General features: G+C 36.7%; 1 protein-coding gene across 3 annotated transcripts in view; it reads left to right on the top strand.

Moving 5' to 3' along the window:
* The window catches only part of MYOM1 (myomesin 1), a 156380-nt gene that overhangs the window by 76711 nt on the left and 56801 nt on the right, over positions 1-22868 (top strand). For 2 of the 3 annotated variants that reach the window (XM_045457955.1, XM_045457954.1), the window contains 6 exons: positions 1533-1589; positions 7322-7446; positions 12166-12349; positions 12846-13020; positions 15066-15187; positions 18632-18828. In XM_045457955.1, coding sequence (XP_045313911.1) covers positions 1533-1589; positions 7322-7446; positions 12166-12349; positions 12846-13020; positions 15066-15187; positions 18632-18828 — 860 coding nt within the window. Of the gene's footprint in view, positions 1-1532; positions 1590-7321; positions 7447-12165; positions 12350-12845; positions 13021-15065; positions 15188-16414; positions 16703-18631; positions 18829-22868 lie in introns of all 3 variants that reach the window. The other variant, XM_045457956.1, reaches the window with a different exon arrangement.

Genomic DNA, 22868 nt, shown 5'->3' on the forward strand with positions numbered 1-22868 from the left:
TCCTCAATAATAGAAACCACAAAATGATATTTTAAAAAACTGTTCGAGGGGCACCTGGGTGGCTCAGTCGGTTGAGCATCTGACCTTGGCTCAGGTCATGATCTCGCAGTCCATGAGTTTGAGCCCACGTTGGGCTCTGTGCTGACAGCTCAGAGCCTGGAGCTTGCTTCGGATTCTGTGTCTCCCTCTCTCTCTGCCTCTCCCCTGCTCATGCTCTCTCTCTCTCTCTCTCTCTCTCTCTCTCAAAATTAAATAAACATTTAAAAAAATAAAAATAAATCATTGGATATTAACACTTCAGTCTATAACAGATTTTTCAACCTTGGCCCTATAGACAGTCTAGGCCAGATAATTCTTTGTTATAGGGGGCTGTCCTGTTCATTGTAGGATGTTGAGAAGCATTCCTGGCATCTACAATCTATCTATTGTTATAGATAACAATAACGACCTCCCTTCCCCATTGTGACCGTCAAAATTGTCCCCAGACATTACCAAATGTCCCTGAGGTGCAAAATCACCCCAGTTGAGGACTGCTAGTCTATGTCCTATTTGCAGTGTTTTTTGTTTGTTTGTTTGTTTGTTTGTTTTGTTTTTGCCTTAGGTAGATGTATGGCGTCACAAAAAGCTAAGCTCCAGAAAAAGTCTGGAGACTTTTTCTAATCAGGCTCCTTGATTGCCCTCTAATTACTTTTCACTTACTATCTGACTTCCCTCCCTCTTTCCTAATTCCATCTCATTCTTTCATTTACTCTATTTTTTAAATAAATTCCAATGAGAGTAAGATTCGTTTGAATTGAAAATAGGTTATCTTATGTATTACCTTTCTGTTTCTGTACAAACTATGCTGAAAAGTCTGGTGATAAAGCAGGAGTTGAACCATTCTCTCTGATATTTGTGGGAACACAGAAGTGAATTTCCTCTTCAATGAATGAATGAATGAATGAATGAAATGGATTTAAATGCATTTTACTCTTTTCCTGCCCATCTCACCCATTTTTCTTACTCCAGATCTAAGCTGGTTTCCTTCATAAATAGCACTTGTCAAAATACAATGGAAAGAAATCGCTTTCATTGAACTGTACTGCAGGATTCATTTCATTCACTTTCATTTCATTGTACTGCAGGATTAGCCCCCCTGTCCTCTTTGAGCTTCATTATTGCAGATAAATAACTACTGGGCTTACAATTGTTCCAGAAACGTTTCCCCCAAATACATGCTATCTCTTAAGAAGACATGAGGGAACCTACATGTTTCCAGAGATCTATATTGAATAGTAAACAAACACAGGTTATTTACCTTGCTTGCAAAAGTACATTTCCAGAAATACTGACTCCAACTAGGCAGGTTCTGTGCTCTAGCAGATTGTGAGTCCCTTGAAGACGTAACACCATATATGTGCTCAGTAAGATTCATTATGAAAATACCTAAGCAAACTAGTAACAAACTCAATTCTGACTAATATGGCCAGTTTGTGAATACAGTTGAAACTACATTTAAGAATTTCGTGATTTTTACATTTATCTATGTTTAGGTCGCCCTTCAGCACCCTGGACTGGACAGATCATTGTCACTGAAGAAGAACCTTCAGGTAAAACTCGGTTTTCCCCAGATATTATTGCCCATGTTTTGCCATGTGGTTTATCCTTTATTGTGAAGGGTACAGTGCATATTATTTAAGATGTTTAGAGAGGACATCCTGAAATATTTGGATACCATAAAGGAATTTATATTTTCAGAGAATCACTGTTTTAAAAAAAGGTTTATTGAGGTACAGTTGACATATAGTAAATTGATATCTGTAAAATGTACAATTTGATAAATTCTACATGTGTATATTCCTGTGAAACTGTCACCATGATCAAAATAATGAACATATTCATCACCCCTAAAATTTTCTCAGGCCCCTTTGTAATTTCTTTCTCATACCTCTTCCCCATCTCCAGGCCATCACTGATCTGCTTTCTGTCACTATAGTTTGCATTGTCCAAACTTTTAGATGAATGAATCGTACTCATTTTTATCTTATTTTCCTCACTGAGCATAATTGCTTTAAGATTTATTCATGTTGATGTATATATCAGTTCATTTCAATTTTTTCATCCATTTACTGTCAAAAATTTCTATGAATATCCTTATTAAGTGTTTTTAGGGACATATGCTTTCATTTTTCTTGGATGAATACCTAGGAGTTGAATGGATAGGTCATATGGTAGGTGTGTTTAATTTTTAAAGAAACTGCCAACTGTTTCCAAGATGTTTATACCACCTTGCATTCCCATCAGCAGTATGTGAGTTCCAGTTGTCCACGTTATCACCAGTAGTGGTATTTTATAGTGGGTGCATAGTGGTTTTAATTTACATTTTCCTAATAATGTTGGGCATCTTTTTTTTTTTTTTTTTTTTTTTTTTTTACATTTATTTCTTTTTGAGAAACAGAGTGAGACAAAGCGTGAGCAGGGGAGGGGCAGAGAGAGAAGGAGACACAGAATTTGAAGCAGGCTCCAGGCTCTGAGCAAGCGGTCAGCATAGAGCCTGTTGCGGGGCTCGAACCCACAAACTGTGAGACATGACCTGAGCCAAAGTCAGACGCTCAACCGACTGAGCCACCCAGGAGCCCCAATGTTGGGCATCTTTTTATGTATATATTGCCATTTTTGCATCATGATGCTTGAATCTTTGCCAAATCAAGTTTACTCAGATATTTTTCCTGCTTTGTTTTCTAGAAATGTTACAACATTAGCTCTTAGATTTTAATCTATGCTCCATTTCAAATCATTTTTTTCTATATTGTGTGAAGTAAGAACCCAAGTTGTTATTCTTATTATCCTTATCATTTTGCATATGGCTATCCAATTATTTCAGCAATCTGTTCAAAAGATAATCCTTTTCCCATTGAATTGCCTTGGCACCATTGTCAAAATCAATTGGTTGCATATTTCTGGACTCTCTATTGGTCAATTTTATTTTCTCTACACCAATCACACTATCTTGATTACTGTAGCTTTTATAAGCTTCAGGTTGTTGTTGTTTTAAAAAGCTTCATAGTTTAAAACAAAAAACCAAACACATAAATAGCTTCAGAGTTTTGAAATTAGGTAGTATTAGTCCTCTAATATTTTTCCCCAAAGTTGTTTTTGCTATTCTGTCTTTGCATTTCCATGTAAATTTAAAAATCAGCTTATTAATTTCTATTAAAAAACTTATGGAGATTTCAACTGAGTCTTTTATATCCTTAATGATTTTCTATCTACTTGGTCTATTAAATTGATAGAGCAGTGATGAAATCTCTGACTGAAAAATAGATTTATGTATTTCTTCTTGCAGCTCTACCAGGTTTTGCCTCATATAGTTTGAGGTTTTGTTATTACATGCATAAGTAATTTATCTTCTAATGAACTGACCAATGTATTATTATAAAGTGATACTTTTTATTCATGGTAGTGTTTTTTGTTTAGGAATCTACCTTGTCTGATATTAATGTAATCATTCCAGGGTTGTTGTTTTTTTTAATTAGTGTTAGCATGGCATATGGTTTTCATCCTTTTACTTTTGACCTATATTTAAATTGTATTTTTGTAGGCAGCATATAACTGAGTCTTGATTTTTTATCCACTCGGGTAATCTTTGCCTTTTTACTAGAGTGAACAGTTTACATTTTGTGTGATCGTTGATATGGTTGGATTTAAATCTACCATCTTGCTATTTATTTTCTGTCTGTTCCATGTGTTTGTTTCCTTTTCCTCTTTTTCTACTTTCTTTTGGATTTAGTATTTTTTATTATTCCATTTTAGCTGTGTTATCTTATTAGCTGTAATTCTTTATTTTGTATTATAGTAGTTCAGAATTTATAATACACATCTTATCACAACCTTTCTTCAAGTAATATATTACTTCACGTATAGTGTAAGAACTTAAAACAGTATTATTCCATTTCCCCCTTCAAGCCTTGATGCTGTTATTGCATGGATTTTATTTGTGTATATATTATAAATTGCACAATACATTGCTGTTATTTTGGTTCAAATAGTCACTTATCTTTCAAAGAAATTTAAAAGTAAGAACAAATTTTCAAATATTCACTCACATTTTTACCATTTCTGTTGTTCTTCATTTCTTTGGGTAGGTCTCTTTGTTATTTAAGGTTTATTTATTTTTGAGTGAGAGAGAGACAGACAAGTGCTAGTGAGGGAGGGCAGGAAGAGGGAGACACAGAATCTGAAGCAGGCTCCAGGCTCTGAGCTGTCTTCACAAAGCCCAGTGCGGGACTTGAACTCACAAACCATGAGATCGTGACCTGAGCCGAAGTCAGCGCTTAACCTACTCAGCCACCCAGGTGCCCCTGTGTAGATCTCTTTGAATCTCAGGCATTTCCTTTACTATTTCTTATAGTGCAGGCCTGCTGGTTATGAATTATTTTATTTTTTTTGTATGTCTGAAACAGTCTCTGTTTCATCTTCATTTTTGAAATGTATGTTCATTGGTTATAGAATTCTAGGTTGACAGTTTTCCTTTCAGTACTTAAAAAATTTTTTTTTAATGTTTATTTATTTTTGAGAGAGAGAGACAGAGTTCAAGAGGGGAAGGGCCAGAGAGAGAGGGAGACACAGAATCTGAAGTAGGTTCCAGGTTCCAAGCTGTCAGCACAGAACCTGATGTGGGGCTCAAATTCATGAACTGAGAGATCATGACCTGAGCCAAAGTCGAATGCTTCAACCAACTGAGCCACCCAGGCACCCTTTCTTTCAGTACTTTAGAAAGGATGGTCCATTATAGCTCAGACCTACACTATAAGAATGACTATTGTTATTCTTATTTTGTCCCTCAGATCTTTTCCTCTCTACCTGATTTTAATAGATTCTTTTTATCACTGGATTTACAAATTTGATTATGATATGCATCTGTGTTGTTTCCTTCATGTGTCTTGTGCTTGGGATGTACAAGTTCTTTGGATCTATGAGTTTACAATTTTCATGAGATTTGGAAAATTTTTTCACCAGTATTTCTTCTTTAAATTTTTAAAAAATGTTTATTTTTATTTTTAAGAGAGAGAGAGAGAGAGAGTAAGTGGGGAGGGGGCAGAGAGAGAGGGAGACACAGAATCTGAATCAGGCTCCAGGCTCTGAGCTGTCATCACAGAGCCGATGTGGGGTTCGAACTCATGAATTGCAAGATCATGACCTGAGCTGAAGTCGGACACTCAACCGACTGAGCCACTCAGGCACCCCTCACAAGTCTTTCTTTAAACATCTTTTGTCTGTATCCCTTTCTCTCTTCTCTACTTTAGGAAATCCAATTACATGTCACTTGAAACCACAGCTTGCTGATGCGATATCCATTTTTCCTTTCAGTCTTTTTTGATTTCTGTGTTTCATTTTAGACATTTTCTACTACTGTGCCATAATTTTACTATCCTTTTCTTCAGTGTCTAACTTGCTGTGAATTCCAGTCACTGTGTGGGTTTTGTTTTGTTTTGTTTTCATTTTAGGTTTTGTAATTTACAGCTGTAGAAGTCTAGAACGATTTGTATTATTTTTACATTTTCCATGTCTTTAATTAACAGGTTTAATCTTTATGCTCTGGAACATAATGAATATATTTATAATAACTGTTTTTATATCCTTGCCTGTTAATTCTATCATCTGTGACATTTTTGGTTTTGTTGTCATTGATTGATTTTTCTCCTCAGAAGGGGCTATATTTTCATGATTCTTTGCATACTTAATAATTTTTCATGAGATGCCAGACATTTCGAACTTACATTGTTTGGTGCTGGATATTTTTGTTTTTTTATAAATGCTCTTGAGCTTTGTTCTGGGGAAACGATTTGATCTTTCAAGGGTTGCTTTTATTAGGTGAAATCAGAACAGCCTTTAGTCTAGGGATAATTTGGCCATACTACAGAGGAAATACCCTTCTTAGCAGTATTCTACCGGATGCTTGGGAATTAGATTTACACTCTGACTGGTGGGAATATGGACTCTCCCAGGCCCCATGAGAGCTTTGAGGATTGTTCTCTCCAATTCTTTTGTGTGGGTTTTCTCCAGCCTCAAGTGGTTTCCTCATATTCATGTGCTGATCAGTACTCAGGTGAACACTCCAGAGAGACCCTCTGCAGATCTCTGAAGCCTCTCTCTCAGTGTAGCCCTTTCCTCCAGTATTCATCCTTCTGACTCTATCTGTAGATAGATACCTTGCCCTTCCTGGAATTCCAGCTTTTTTTCCTCCAGCTGGGGAGACTGCCAGGCTCTACGTGGTTCCTCTTCCTGAGCTGCTGTCTTGAACTTCTCTCTGGACAATAAACTAGGACAATAGTAGAGCTCACTTTAATTTGTTTCTCTTCTATCAGTCATCATTGTCCTAAGACAGCTAATGTCCAATGTCTATAAACAGGCGTTTCATGTATTTTGCATGGTATTTTAGTTATTTGACATGGAAGGGTTACTCTGATGTCAGGAACTGTGGACGCTCTAAAATTTTACCCGACTTACAAACTAATACATTTTCTACCACAGTTTCATAGATGCTGGCAAAAGACAAGAGAGTCCTAGATCAGAAACAAAGGACTCTATAATTCACAGCATAGTAGACCACATGAGCTTCACGTTCCCATTATTTTTCCCTGCACTGTCTCCCCCTCCCCGCACCAACTCCCACAGGGTGGTATGGAGGAGCACAGATGGGTGTGCACACACAGTACATTTGTGTCACATCTGAGAAACCTTGTACTTAGAACCCCCCAGTCTTATAAGGGGGCTGCTAACAGATCTACCCAACCTTTCTCTGAAGGACATTGTCTTTACTACTCTGGGCAGAAAACAAGACAACTTTCTCCCCTAGAGAATATACTATCTCATATTCCAAGTTTGTTTGCTTTCCAAACATCCTTGAAAAGATATTCTATATATTTTCTTAATGTTTATTCATTTTTGAGAGAGAAAGAGACAGAGCGTGAGTAGGGGAGGGGTAGAGAGAGAGGGAGACATAGAACTCAAAGCAGGTTCCAGGCTCTGTGCTGTCAGCGTGCCCTGAAAAGATATTCTATAAAAAGCTGATATAAGATGTACAGAAAGTAAAACTTATGTCGTTACTACTGTTTTTAACGACCAGAAAGAAAATCAAAACTGTCAAGCAAAGAAAGTAAAATTGTGGCTTTGAGTGAATGAATGAATGTTTTAGGAAGGATTTCAGAGTTGGGGTATTTCTTTATACTGTGGAGAAGTAATGAACTCTTCCCCCAGTAGGAGAGAAGCATCTGTGCCTCTTGGAGCATGCTGGGCTTCCCAGAGTGTGTGCTTTTCACTTTTCCTCATTGTTTTTCAGAGGGTATTGTTCCTGGACCCCCCACAGACCTCTCTGTCACAGAGGCCACCCGGAGCTATGTGGTGCTAAGTTGGAAGCCCCCTGGCCAGCGTGGCCACGAGGGCATTCTGTACTTTGTGGAAAAGGTAAGACTCTGGGATCAAACATTATTACCTCATGCCACTTCCTAAAGATTTCTTTAGAGAACTAGGGCTTAAATTTCCATTGTGTCCTGAACTCTTCAAACCCATATAAACTATGAACAATCTTCACGGAAAAATGCATATCACACAAAACTTTGCCTAAAAGTTCAGGGGGTGTATAGATCTGTGAAGCTCACCCATAGACTCCAAAGAGGTCCACAGACCTCAAATTATAACCCTTTAAGAAGAGAATTGCTCCCGAAACTGTAGATTGTTCATATGGCAGTTTTCTAGAAGCTTTCTCTGTCTCTCTCGCTCTAGTAATAGCTTTTCATCTCTCTACAATTTGTCTTAAGCAGTCGAAACTGAAGATCAATGAGGGTAGATGAGCCAGAGGAATAGAAGTGACAATACTTTCAGAATACTGTCAAATAGCTGGAGGATCAAAGAGAGAAAGTCCTTACATGCTGCCTGGCACTTGGCCAGCACTACTCTAAGTGCAGGTAGTAGGATGGGGTCAGAGATGGCAAAACAGCATGAGATACTGGCTAGTTCTTTCCCTCAAATATCTTGTAATTTTATTGTCATGCTCTTGGAGAGGGCAGCGTATAATGAAAGCCTAAAATGGGTGGAATGATGAGAATTATATGTGAATCTACCATAGACACAGATCTAAGGGCAGTTACAGTAAGCATTTATGCCCAGAAAATGGAGAAGAGCCAAGTCCTAGACAGGACGTTATTTGGGGCAAGTGCCCTAGTTTCAAGGGCAGACACAAAGGAGGAGTATCTGCCAGGCAAAACATAATTGCTCCCGGGACGGGGCATTTCAAGAGAATTTACTTAAAATGAAGTTCAAAATCCATTCATTAAGAAAGTTTTGATTAAGATATAATTGAAAAAAATGAAAAAATAAGCTTATTTCCTGGTACCCATAAGAACATTTACATTTATACTGGCAGCCACGCACCATTATTTTTGAAGAACAACAAATGAAACAATTGGCTGTATTTTTTGTGTATTTTGTTTTTATAAAATTGTGTGATAACAAGATAAGTTGTCATTTACTTTACATTTTAGCTTCGTAGTAAAATTATAGAAAAGGTTTCTACTTGGCAAAAATATTACGGAGCTTGGTGAGTTTTCCTAAGAGCTTTTGCGTTTCATCCTTAATGCTATTCTGATCATTCAATTTCAGAACATCTATTAGGTCACCTTCCCTGATAATTATTACAGGAAAATAGACATGATGGGTATATAGGTACTTGCAAACTTCTGCAAATTAGGTGACAACATGAAAGTAATATGCATCTATCTTCATGGCCTTTTAGTTATTTCAGATCATCAGAGAATATTATACTAGCATTAAAAATGCTAGGGTCTGTGGTTTTCCTATTTTAATTAATAAATGTATTAATTTATGTCCTTTTTAAAGACATTTATCATGTCTTTGAGGAGCATGCCTCACTTCTCCTTGTCCCTAGCACATTGGTAACAATAAATGGATTATTTCTGTAACATGGACATCTTTCAAAAGAATCTGATTTTACTAAAAACATATTAGATTTTTTATTGTTAGTAATTTGTGTATTTTCTAGATATTAACCTCAAATTAACTAGAACTTGAGTAGCATTTCTGATTTAAAAATTTTTCTTTTCTTTTTTTTTTCTTAATAGAGGGCAAGACTAGAGTGGAAAATGTTTATTTCCTGGTGTGCTTAATACATACCCTCCACTGAATCTTTTCGAAATTCTCCACAGGAAGAGAGTTCTGAGTAAGCTCTCTGACAGTAATTACCATCTTTCCTATAATAATGACACAGTAACAATGTACCACTGAGGCGTTTTCTTCAAATGAGTCAACTTTGGCTTCTGTTAAACATTTCCTCTGGTCACATAAACTCTAATTTCTCCAGGAAAGTCTATTAACTTCCCTAGACCTAAATACATATGAGTCTGTGATTAAAAATGTAAGTGTTCATCCACGAGCAAACCTGGCATGGAACAGAGGGAACATTTTGAGTGCAGGGTGAGCAGAGAGGCCTGTAAAGGCATGGCTGACGTATACAAAAAGCCCAGGATGTTGACATATTGGGGGAGCAGAACATGTCCAGAGACCTAGGGCACACTTACAGAACTATCCAAACATCACACCGTTGTCCTGAGCTGAGACTCAAGCTATTCTGATGAGCCACTTCTAATACATTGACCTTTCTAAAGAGAAATGTTCTACATGCTTTTGTCCCGCAGCACGTTTTCATCCCCAGAATATTCATGCCCGTGGGAGTTCTGCTTCTTTACCCCTGAGCTTGCACTTCTTTACAGAACTTTTTACCAGGATTTGCATGCACATAAAGCACAAAGTCACCTGTCATGGCTAAAGCTTATGCCCAGTTACACCATGTCTGTGAGCCCTAAAATGGTTGATAGTGAGGGGTTTATTAGCAAGGTTATTGGATGGATCGGTCTCCAGTGTTCCCAGCCTTCCTATACTGTGTTCGTCTCAGCCCCAAACTTTTTTCTCAGATGTCTTATGTCTTCAGCTCTTTCTCTCTCATTCCCTTATCAAAAATCTGGTCCTGTCAGAGATAAGGGTTGTATCATTTGCTAGCTCTGTTTCTGCATGCAGGGATGTTTATCAATGTCCAGGCACTGTTCTTTTTTTTTCCTTTCATAAAAATTTATGTTTATTATGCTTAATCAAATGTAAGTGATACATCCAAGGAAAAATTTGCTATTTTTTTAAATGAAATTTATTGTCAAATTGTTTTCCATACAACACCCAGTGCTCATCCCAACAGGTGGACCAGGCACTGTTCTAAGCACTCTGCACATGTTAACTCACCTAATACTTACGGTAACCTTATGAGGGAAATGCTTTTATTTTCATCATGCCTATTTTGTAGATGAGGAAATTGAGGCTTCGATGGGGCATATAATTTGCTCAGGGTCACACATTTAGTAAGAGACAGAGCTAGTATTTGAACCCAGACAGTCTGGCTCAGTTTCATATACTGTATCCAACTAGTATACATTGCTACCTTTCAACCTTCCCAAGCCTGTCTTCTCTGGAAAACATGGATAATCACACAGTGCTACCTCCACAATACTTAGTTCAGAGCACAGTTGAGAAGATTAAGGAGTTACAATGACATAAATCCCCTAGCATAGTGAAAGGCAGCTATTATTTTTTATTATGAAAGTATAAACGACTGATAATTGTTATATGTTCCCCAGGGGAGAATGTGTCAAAATGAATTAAAGCCATAAACTGAAGAATTGAAGGTCTGGGAGAATTTTATCCCTCAGTTATCAGCAGATTGACTGGTTAGGGGGAATTTATCCTCTCTACCCTTCCACACACAATGACACATCATGAAAGATTCTACAAGGGACTTTAGAGGTTACCCTGTCACATTTGCTTATTTTGCAAATGTTAAAACTGAGACCAAACAATACTCATGTGACTCTCCCCAGGTCACATGTCTTATTCTTAACAAAGCTAGGACCAGAGTGGATGCCTCTGGATCCTTTTCACCATACCATGTTGTCTCTCATTTCAAATCCATGAAGGTTATGCCAAACAATATACCAGTATTTTTATAGTCCCAAGAATGTATCATCCCTCACAGCTGGTCACTATATCGCAAGGTTTGGATTTCTGGAAAAGTCTCTTGAAACTGTTCAAAAGTTCCAAAGCAAAATCATTTCTGCTGACCTTGGGCAGAATTGAGAGTACAAATAGGAGGGGAAAAGGATTACTGAAGACTACTGATAGTTTTCTCACTATATTCTCTACCAAAGTGCAAATAGACACCACATCCTTTCAAGGATTTCAGAGTCACTCTAGACCACTTTAATTCCAAGAGTAGAATTGCTTTAAATTAGTTTTTCCCATAATTTATTCTAAAATATGGGTAAGAAAAAAAGAATATCTTTATCTTTCATTAGCTTCCGTCCTTCCTTCCTTCCTTCCAAATTAAAAAAAAAAATTCATTCATTCAGGAAAAAACAATTGTTGATTATTTCCTATGTGTCAGATATAATTCTAGGCTCTGGAGGATAGCAGTGAACAAGACAACTCGCTGAACTCAATTCACTGAAACTTATTTTCCAATGGAGGAGATGACAAATAACTTAATTTCAAATAGAGATAAGTGTTTAAAAAAATAATAAAGCAAGGTAAAGGATAGAGAGTGATGAGAAAGGAACAAAGAACTCTTTCAGATTATTTGGTAGAATAGGGAGGGGGTGATCAAGAAGGGCTTTCTGAGGAGGTGGTGTTTGAGCACAGACCTGAATGATATTCTGAATCATTAAATAACACTCAATGAAAATAAAAGTTTATAGCAGTGAAAATTAAAGTATTTTATATAGCACATTAAATTGAATTACCCACCCTAAGAATTAGAAAAGGATCTGACCCCAAGCAGTCCTCAAAATAAATTAAAGTCTTTTATAAGTCGATCAGTGATCTTACTTGGTTAATAAAGTCAGTGAAGTATTAAAGTATTTATCAAACAATGCAAAGCCAATTTTATTTAGATAATCCTATGGACTACAGATGCTTCATCCCCATTTCCTCCAAATCTCTTCTCCAGTTCAACTCACTGGTAACAGGTAGGTGGTTTGTTGACGGATAAATAAGACTGCTAGATGCCTGGCCTAGAGGTCCCATTTATTCTTGCCGTGCCGTGAATGGGTCTCACTGTTTGGGCTGCAGTGTGACGCAGAGACAGAAAACTGGCAGCGGGTGAACACAGAGCTCCCTGTGAAGTCTCCCCGCTTTGCTCTCTTCGACCTGGCTGAAGGGAAATCCTACCGCTTCCGCGTCCGCTGTTCTAACTCGGCAGGAGTGGGTGAGCCCTCAGAGGCAACGGAAGTGACCGTGGTAGGGGATAAACTTGGTAAGTGTGGAGTTCCCTTGAACAACTGTAAACTTCTTTTACTTCAATTTAAGAAAAACTTCCAAAGCAAGAACTCATCAGAACGTATATGCCCGGAAGCAAAAGTAGTGGCATCCTTCTTTCGTATCATGAATTTAATTGATGACTATACTTGACTGATACATTTCAAAAATTCATTATTATGAATGATGAAGTTATGAAAAGTAAACTTCTTTGGGAGTTTCAACAGTATTGTTAATGTATTTTTTCTGGAGTGGGTTGGTAGGTTCCTGGGTATTTAGTTTATCATTATGCCCCCACACTAACATATTTATTTTTTTTATTTTCTGCTTTAACAAATATAAAGTAAGTAACTGTATGTTTGAGATGATTACTTACGTAAAATTTGTGTGTGTGTGTGTGTGTGTGTGTGTGAGAGAGAGAGAGAGAGAGAGAGATAAGAATGAAGTTTTTTAAACCACACCTGAGTTTGATCATCATTTTCCTCCTTTGTCAGATATCCCAAAGGCCCCAGGCAAAATCATCCCAAGCAGAAATACAGACACATCAGTGGTAGTTTCATGGGAGGAATCCAAAGACGCCAAAGAACTGGTCGGGTACTACATAGAGTCAAGCGTGGTTGGCTCTGGCAAGTGGGAGCCCTGCAACAACAACCCTGTGAAGGGCCCACGGTAACCACAGTGTTGGGGGGTGGGCTGTGGGGAGCCTTCTGACTCTAGAGCATAGAGGCTCTCAGGAGGAAATCAGCCATGGACCCATACAGCAGCACCAACATCCAGTGGAGGAAGACTTTTTAAAACATTATGCTTTAAGGGGTGGCTCAGTTGGTTAAGTGTCTGTCTGACTTCAACTCAGGTCATGATCTCATGGTTCATGTGTTTGAGCCTCACGTTGGGCTCTGTGCTGATAGCTCAGAGCCTGGAGCCTGCTTCAGATCCTGTGACTCCCTGTCCCTCTGCCCCTTTCCTTGCTCATGCTCTTTCTCTCTCTCTCTCTCTCTGTCTCTTAAAAATAAATAAATATTTAAAAAATTTAAAAAGAACATTATGCTTTATATATCCAAATGAATTAAAAATTGAACATTATCTACTGCTATATATTTTTTTAAAAGTTTACTTGGGATATTAAACACTTAGAAACACATTAATGCCAGCTATGATGGGTTCACTTTATAGCTCTTTTCTGATTCTTTTCCTTTATGCTATTTGTTCTTTCTACCCCTCTTTTGTGGTCTTTAATATCCAAAGTGATAAGATTTCAAGGGTCTAACAGGCTCTAGCTGACATAAAACAGCCAGGCATTTTAAATGAACAGGAAAAAAGTATCAACATTTTACAAATTTTGAACATGGTGAAACTCAGTGCTAAGGAGGCATAAGTAACACCAAAAAAAAAAAAAAGGACACTCAGAATACTTTGCCACTTCTTTACATCTGTTTCTAATATGGAGAGGGTTTTTTTCTTGCTTTCAAATGTTTTGTCAACCAGCCTTGCAAGTTGATGATGAATTCTGGTCTGCAACCAAACTCTGAGACTCCTTTGATTTAGGACCCATCTGAGAGGAGAATTCCCCCTGCCCCCACCAGAATTGTCATGCAGGCTTGTTAGGCAGCTTCTGGCATGACCACTTTCAAGTCCAAGGACCCCCATAGGATGAATTGTTTCTTTTGCAGAACATGAGAGAATAGAGACAAATCAATTAATGGGTGAAAGCAATATGTTTTTCAAGAGATTCACTTGGCCTGTTTACTCATTTCACTGTTACTCTCAGTTCCCAGCATTTTCCTGGGGTTATTTAGAAATATTTATAGAGGGTGAGGCAGGGTCTGCCTTTCCACAAACAGATGGCAGCTTCTCAAGGGCAGGCACCATTTTCTATTCATCTTTGTGTCCACAATACCTAGCTCAGTGCCTGGAACACTGAAGTGCTCAATAAATATTTGCTGAACTGAGCTGACCTGAAGAATTGGCCTAATTTATGTCTGCCTTCATTAAATATTCCAACTTTACTAATGGTAATAGAGTCATTAGCAGACCTGTTATTTCCTCTGGTTACAGTGTTCAGGATGGATTAAAATGTTACAGTGATTCATGAAACAGCTATTTATAGCCATAATAGCTAGTAAGGAAGGAGGCTGTTTTATGTGTGAAACTGCCCATGGATTCACACCTCATTACTGGATCCTCATTTCTAAATGGTTATCCATTTTTCATCTTATTTTCAGATTCCAGTGTCATTTCTCAAGTCATTATGCCTTCCCTGGTATGCAGGGAAGCAGTAACTAGGCCTCTGTAACAGGGAGCAGCCAGTGTCTTACAGCCATAAGTGTAAGCCTGAAATAGCCATTAATGATATCATTAATATCACCTATTATTTATTAAAAGACTCCTCTATTCCAGACCCTGAAATAAGTACTTTAAATACAGCCAATCTTTACACAAAAGTTATTATGGAGGCATTATTATCCCCATTTTACTGATGAGCACACAGAGCCTCGGAAAAGTTAAGGTACTTAATTCAGGGGAAACCCAGGACTCTGAATTGTTTGATAGAGTTTAGAAAATCGCCTTAATTAGCTGCCTTCTTGTCTAAAGCACATACATTACCTGATCTCTCTACGAATTATTTTTATAAACCCAGATCATTCAGTTAAGCTAAAATCATCTTGTCTAATTTGCCTGCTAGAAAAGTTTTTAAAAACTCTTTTTCCTTTTAGATTTACTTGCCATGGACTGGCAACTGGCCAGAGTTATATCTTCCGGGTCAGAGCAGTTAATGCAGCTGGACTTAGTGAATATTCACAGGATTCAGAAGCGATTGAAGTAAAAGCTGCTATAGGTAAGTACCTTCTGTGTAGCTTTGGAGGGCAAAAAGTGCATTTTTATGTTATAAAGGAAGATACCATCCTCGCCAGAAATGGTTTTAAAGCTTCTAGTACTGCTCGAGGGTTCTGTCCTCAGATGATCATTTTCTCTGACTCCAGGTGACAGCTAACCTTCCATAGCCATCATTTTACAGATCTTCATCACTTACCCAGACTCTGTGCATCTGTAGCCTTGCCATCTTCACAAGTCCGAGTGTCCTCAGATAGTTCCCATTGTGTGAAACTCCATTCTAACTTCGTGCTCATCCTGGGAGTGTGGAGGGCCATCCGGTTCCGTGAAGTGGTATATCGCCCATAACCCACGTCATTTTTTACCTAAATGCCATTTCACCTGCGACAAAGCCTGGCTTGTTTTCACTAACAACATGCTTTTTATAAACTCCTCTAAATTTCGTGCAAGATACTTGTGGTTGCTTGGTCATATGCTACATTTTTGCTCACAAAGTAATCAACAGAATAAAACCCGTAATAAAGTAATTGTATGAGTGTACATGATGTGCCTCCCAATCTTAGATAAACCAGGGAAAGGACCCACATAGTTCAGAGCACTAAAAATGATGTCTGTGATAGAGTGACACACATTTGAAGGGAAAGATTATTTAATACCAGTTATCTTCAGTTATCATGCCGTATTACTTTTTAATATTCCTTATAATGGTAACGTTTTACCATTTTACCATTATACGTTCCGTATAAGGTAACGTTTTTTTTTTTTTTTTTTGAGGTTGGGAGGTACAGACCGTTAATATTTCAGTAATGTACATAATTCTAGCTGTTATAAAATCAGGATCTTTAATGTATGTCCTGTGCACTTTATGATCCATTCTGCCCCCTCATTCTGTGAATTAAGAGGACTTAATATCTTTCAAAAAACATCAGAAGTTTGCTTTTTTCTTGTATATACTTGGGTTCTGCAAATCAAAATGGTTCCTGTTTCTGTCTGTGGTTTTTTGTTCTCATTTCTTCTTTTCCAGAATATGGAGAAGTTGAAATGTTTCCTTGGTATAAATTATGTGAAACGTGTGCTTTCCATATTTCTTGCAAATCTGAGTGATTTCTGTTAAACTAAGATTACTTGTTCTGTTTGTGGTCCTAATGGTTTTCCCTTTGTTCTGTTAAGTAAGAGCAATTTGGACTGTGTCTGGGCTCAAAGCGTTTCTGTTGTTATCTGGTGATTGTAGGGGGAGGAGTGTCTCCAGATGTGTGGCCTGAACTGAATGATACACCTGGTGGACTAACAGACTCCAGGGGAGGCATGCATGAAGCCTCCCGGCCAACCTTTAAGAAAGATGCTTTGCTTGGTAGCAAACTTAACAAACCTTCACTACCCAGTAGCGCTCACAACCTGGGCCAAACAGAAGTGAGTAAAGTAAGTGAAACAGTTCAGGAAGAGCTTACCCCATCACCACAGAAGGCAGCTCTTAAGGGGAAAAGTAAGTCTGACCCTCTGAAAAAGAAGAAGGACATAGGTGAGAGTTGAAAGAGTCAACTGTTCCATCTGTCTCCATCAGTGTCCTCACCTCATTGTCCAGATCACACTCTTCCATCTGTGTTCACTTTCATCTATGTATATTCTTAATTTTCTGTGTTTTCAGCTATCCATTTGCAATACTTTTGTCTAGTGAGTTGTAAAAGTAATTTTATATGAGCTTGGCTTTTATACATAGTTTACTGTGCTTAATGACAATAGAATAAGGTGATTTGGTTATAGAGTCCTTTTTGGTTTCTCAGACAGACACAGGTTTAGCCTCATTTTGCTAAGAAAATTAGAGCTAAGAGCACAAAGAATTTGAGAATCACAGCCTATGTGAGGTCCTTTGAAATGTTTATGTTCAGTACATGTATAGGAAAAATATTTTACAAAGAAGTCACATTTAGTCAGGATCATAGTTATTAACTTCCATTGTTTATCTTTAGGTGTTCAAGTTATCCTTCATATTTAATTCAAATAAATATGAGTAACATTATCTCTCTGAGTTACCATGAAAAGTTTAATAGGGTATTATAATCATATAAAGCTAAATTCTATGATTTATGAATCACATTCCCAGAACTGTTTTGTTTAAGACTATTTATCAGTAAGCTCAGAATTTTCTGATTAGGATATTTGATACTGTGTCTTATATATTCTAGGAGACAGTATTTTTCTTATCAAATAAAAATGAAATGATAAGCATATACTGACAAACTATAGCATGCCTGTCTTCCACCCCCTATTACTACCCTACCCCTAACTTCTGTAATGTATTTTTTTTGACACCTTTATTGTCCCTTCAACTTTGAGATGGGATATTCATTTGAGAATTCACATTCAACATTGCTTTGTAATAGGGAGAGAGAGAGAGAGAGACAGAGAGAGAGAGAGAGAAATTTCTTTTTTAATGTAAAGAATGAAGGAGGTTGGTGAGGGGGAAGAGAAACACATGTATTATTTTTAAAATCTTTATTGTTCTGAGAATCTTTTGAATAAGAATAAATAGTTCTTTTTTTCCTATAGTCCAAATAAATATTTAGAAAACTCTTTCTGATGTTATTGCACATCTAGATGGATTTCTTTCCACCATCTCACCTTCTCTTTCTTTATCGAAAGCCATAATTTAGCAGTTAGGTGAAAAGTTGATCAGCAAAGCCACATAAATGAAGTAAGTCTTTTAAAACATCATCCACATGTATTTCTGGTTATGCACTAATAAACACAGTGACAACTATTCAGTATTTTGTACTATGAATAATAGTCCAACATCAGATTAAAAATAATGCAGCAAAAAGTATTATGTAATAAGAGAAAAATCACATGGCAGATTGTGCCTAGCTTTAAAAAAAAAATTTTTTTTTAAGGTGGCATTTAGCTGAGTTCCAGAATAAGATTTGTCCTGTGTGTAGACAGAACTTGTTTAGTTGTAAGGTCTCACAAGGGTATGTATGCCCAAATGGTGAAATGCTATCCTTTTGGAAATAATATGTAAATTCTCAGTAAGGAAATTGAGGGAGAAATTAATATACACATTTCATTTTCCTCAAGGAGCAAATAGAAACAAAACTACATAAAGAAACAAAAATATATATCTTGGGGGAAAAGATGTCTTCTTACGGGTAACAGAATCACTTTTCATATTATTGCACCATCTTGCTGTTAGTATTTCAAAAATTATTCTTCCGTGGAGGGGTGGGGCAGCTCCTTTTTATCTTTGCAATAATAATTGCAGTGCCCTTTTTACTGTGTGTTGGCTTTTTTCTCATACACCAGATTGGATGCCAAGTTACTGATCAGTCTCACAATTTAGTCTCATACTGCAAGAGTCTAGTGCCCTCTCACATGGTACTAATGACATGAGTTTAATGTACATAGAATCATAAATGCATTTCTGTCTACTCACGAGCGATTCATATTGCAACAGCGGCACCATCGCCACCCTATGATATCACTTGTCTTGAAAGTTGTCGTGACTCGATGGTACTTGGATGGAAGCAACCAGATAAGAGTGGAGGGGCTGAAATTACTGGCTATTATGTGAACTATCGTGAGGTAATTGACGGGGTACCGGGAAGATGGAGAGAAGCCAACATCAAAGCTGTCAGTGATGAGGCATATAAGGTAAATGTGTGACCTTCTGTAGTGTGGAGTGTCATGTATATGATGACACGGTCACTTGCACACCATGCACACTCACCTACACACCCAGCACCTTGTAAATGATTCATGTCATTACTCCAGGGTCCATTGTCTGCAATGACATGAGTTTTGTCATTGTCATATACGGTAAGTCATATAAGGTAAGTAGAAGTGATCTGACCAGGAAGGATTTGTATTTTCTGATTCATACGCATAAGCAATAACTTCCCAGAACATTTACTGTGAAATGTATATCTATTATAAAAATTAGTGTTTATTTCAAGACTTATGAAATATCTGTAACCAATATGCCACTAGCACCAAGGGTCCCAGGATCCAAATGACTAGATTTTTAACTTTCAGTGTTCAAATGACAAAGGATAAAGGGACATGGGCCTGGGGGTCAGACTCAGCTCACCACTTGTGAAGTGTCCCCCATGAAGGGATGGTTCACATGTGTCTACCCACAAGTTTCCCTTCTTCACTGCTTTGCCCATCTCAGCACACTTGAAGGGTCTTACTGTTGCCACAACTATGCCCCCCCCTCTTTAGAGCATTGTCAGCTGGAGGAAAGTTACCACCTCCTAGTACTCACAGAACCCCAAGCTGTGGGGGCAAGAGCAGGGCGAGGCTGGGGGAATGCTTTCCCTAGCTCAGTGCCACGCTTTTTAAATCTAACATTTAAAATTTATGAAATATCACACACATACTGAACACATAAAGAATAAAACAAGAATACTTAAAATAAAATTATGTTTTTAAGATTCTTCCATGTCAATGTGTAGCTATGACTTCATTACTGTGTTGTATTCTATCATAGGACCATCTCACAATCTACTTTTCCATTCAGTTATTGATTGATATTCAGGCATTTTTGCATTCATAGCTATATCAAACAGTGTAGCTATGAACATTTTTGTTTGCATCTGCTGGCACATACATGCACTAGTTTCTGTAGGTTATTATCTAAAAGTAGAATTGCTGGTCCAGAGAGTCTGTTTGTCTTCAATTTTAGTAGATAATTCTATACTGTTTTTCTAAAGAGTATGAGAATTCCCATTGTTGCACATCCTTCTAACACTTGCTATATTCACACATTCTCAGTTTTGACAGTCAAAGTGTCAAATGAGTCTGAACATCTCTTCCTGTATATACATATTCCACTTGAAATCTCCTTTTATAACATGCCTATTCAAAGGTTTTGCCAGTTTTCTACTAGGTTTTCTTACTGACTGGTGATGTTCTTTATATATTCTGAGTTTAAATCCTTGGTAGCTGTAGAATCTGCGTCTATCTTCTCCCATTTATTGGCTGGCATTTTCTTCTTCCTATGGTAATGACACTAATTTTAATGTCAGATTTATTGTGGCCAGACTTAACAGCATTGGCTTTGTCATTAGTGATTGCTGTACCCCCGCACCCTTTTTTTAAGAGATGCCTTCGCTATTGAAGGTCATGGGGATATTGTATTAGATTACCTTCTCAAAGTTTTATGGTTTGCCACTTACATTAAAGTCATTACTTCACCTATAAATTTTGTGTGTGGTGTAGAGTAAAAGTCAACATTCACTTTCCCCCCATGGGTTTTCAGTTGTCCCAGCATTATCTATTGAAAATTGCAGCTATTCTGCTAGGCTATCTGTATCATGTATCAAGTTTCTTTGATGCGAGTGTCTGCTTCCCTGTTCTCTATTTTGTTCCACTGGTCTGTTTGTCTACCACTGGGCCAGTACCACACTAATTTAATCATTACCACTCTATAGTAAATTTGATAACTGGTAGATCAAATTATCTTCGTTTATTTTTTTATTCCAAGGCTATTTTTAACCCTTTGCACTTTGATATAAATTGTAGAATTAGGTTACCAAGTTCTACCAAAAAACAAGACAAGCAAAAGAAAATATAATAAGAAAAATTAAATTAAACAAAAACATTTTAAAATTCTGATTGGGATTGTATTGACTCTACAAAGAAATTGAGGAATCATTGATATCTTAAAATATATTTTTAATGTTTATTTATTTATTTTGTGAGAGAGAGAATGAGTGCAGGAGTGGGGGAGGGGCAAAGAGAGAGACTCCCAAGCAGGCTCCCTGCTGACAGCAAGGAGCCCAAGGTAGGGCTCAACACGGGGCTCGGCTAGGGGCCTGATCTCAATCCCATGAACCATGAGATTATGACCTGAGCCGAAATCAAGAGTTGGACTAACCAACTGAGCCACCCAGGCGCTCTTGACATTTTTAAAATATTAAATCTTCTAATACATGACCATGATATTTCTCTCCATTTATTTTGGTCTTCTTTAAAGTTTCTCAATAAAGTTTTATAATTCTCCATAGAAGTCCTACACATCATGTTATTTATTTATAGGTGTTACATATTTTCAGTGTTTAATAGTATATTTTTATATCATTTTGTTATTGCTGGAATATAGAGATATACCTAATTTTTATACATTGATTTTACATGTCATTGTTATGTATAGGTTTTTTGCTAAATTGTCTCATAATTTAAAAAAGCTACCTATGAACTCTTTTTGATTTTTTATGTATCATCATATCATCTGCAAATGACAATTTACTTCTTCATTTCCAAATTTTATATTTTTTGCTTCATTTTCTTAACTTTCTGCTTAGAGTCTTTACAAAATGTTGATAGAAGTGGTGGTCTTGGTCATTCTAGACTTGATCTTTATCTTAAAAGAAAACCTTTCAACATTTCACTGTTAAATGTTATATTTACTATCAGTGTCTGATAGACATCTGTTATCAACTAAAGGAATTTTCCTTCCGTTCCTAGTTAAGAATTAATTTAAATTATCAAATATTTTTTCTGAATCTATTGATATGGTTATACAATTTTTCTCTTGAGTTTTAATGTGGTATATTCTACTAATTGTCTAATGTTAAAACAACCTTGCGTTCCTGGCATAAATCCAAACTGGACATTATGTATACTGTGTCTGGATATTACTTGATTTTTTTTTTTTTTTTTTTTTTGCTTATTATTGTTTAGGATTTTTTGCCTCTATGTTCATGAATGAAATTACCCTGAGACTGTAATGAATTTGATATAAATACCTGACAAGGATAGTACTGGAAGTGAAAATTCCAGGAAAATCTCACTTTATTGAGATATAATTCACATATTGTAAAATTCACTCAATTAAAATGTTGCTTTATATATTTTGAAGGGATGTTATTAGATGCATACGAAGTGACTTTCTGTATCACTAACAATATATTTTTCCTTAAAGTCTATATTATCTGTTATTAATAGAAACTTACCAATTTTCTTTTGGTTGGTGTTTGCATGGTATATAATTTTTCATCCTTTAACTTTCTAACTATCTTTAACTTTATGCTTTATATGTGTCTTTTAAAAATAGTATAGGGTTATGTATTTTTTCCTACCTGAGAGTCTTTGTCATTTAACTAGAGTAATGTTACTACTGGTTACTTTTTTGAAAAACCAGTTATCTTATTTTGTATTTTCTATTTGTTGTGCCTGTTTGGTTTCATTTTCTGTCCTTACTTGACTACTTTGAATAGTTTTTTTCCCCATCAGTCATCCCCTTATTCCTCTACACTACCTTGAAAGCTATAGATTCTGGGTTTCTGGGTTTGTTTTTGGTGGTTATTCTAGAAATTACCGTGAGCAAATTAACAGTCCAGTCTGAATTTATTCTATTGTTTTACCCTTGTCTGAGAAACATAGAGCCTCAAAATACCTTAAGCCAGTTCCCAACTTGTATGCTATTGTGTGTGTTAAGTCTTTTTTTGAATCCAAAAGTATTGTTATTATTGTTTTATCTCAATAATTATTTAGATTTATCTACATATTTTACATTTTATTTGATTTTATATCTTTGGCCTTCCATTTGAGATTACTTTCCTTTTGTCTAAATTAAATAGTTTAGAATGTTCTTTAGTAAGGGTATTCTGAAGATACATATTCTTCACTTTTATCTGAAAATAACTTTATTTTCATTCTTCAAAAAATTTTTTCTGGATAAAACATTA

The sequence above is a fragment of the Leopardus geoffroyi genome, chromosome D3 (genome assembly GCF_018350155.1).
Source record: "Leopardus geoffroyi isolate Oge1 chromosome D3, O.geoffroyi_Oge1_pat1.0, whole genome shotgun sequence".
In the NCBI taxonomy this organism is placed as follows: Eukaryota; Metazoa; Chordata; class Mammalia; order Carnivora; family Felidae; genus Leopardus; species Leopardus geoffroyi.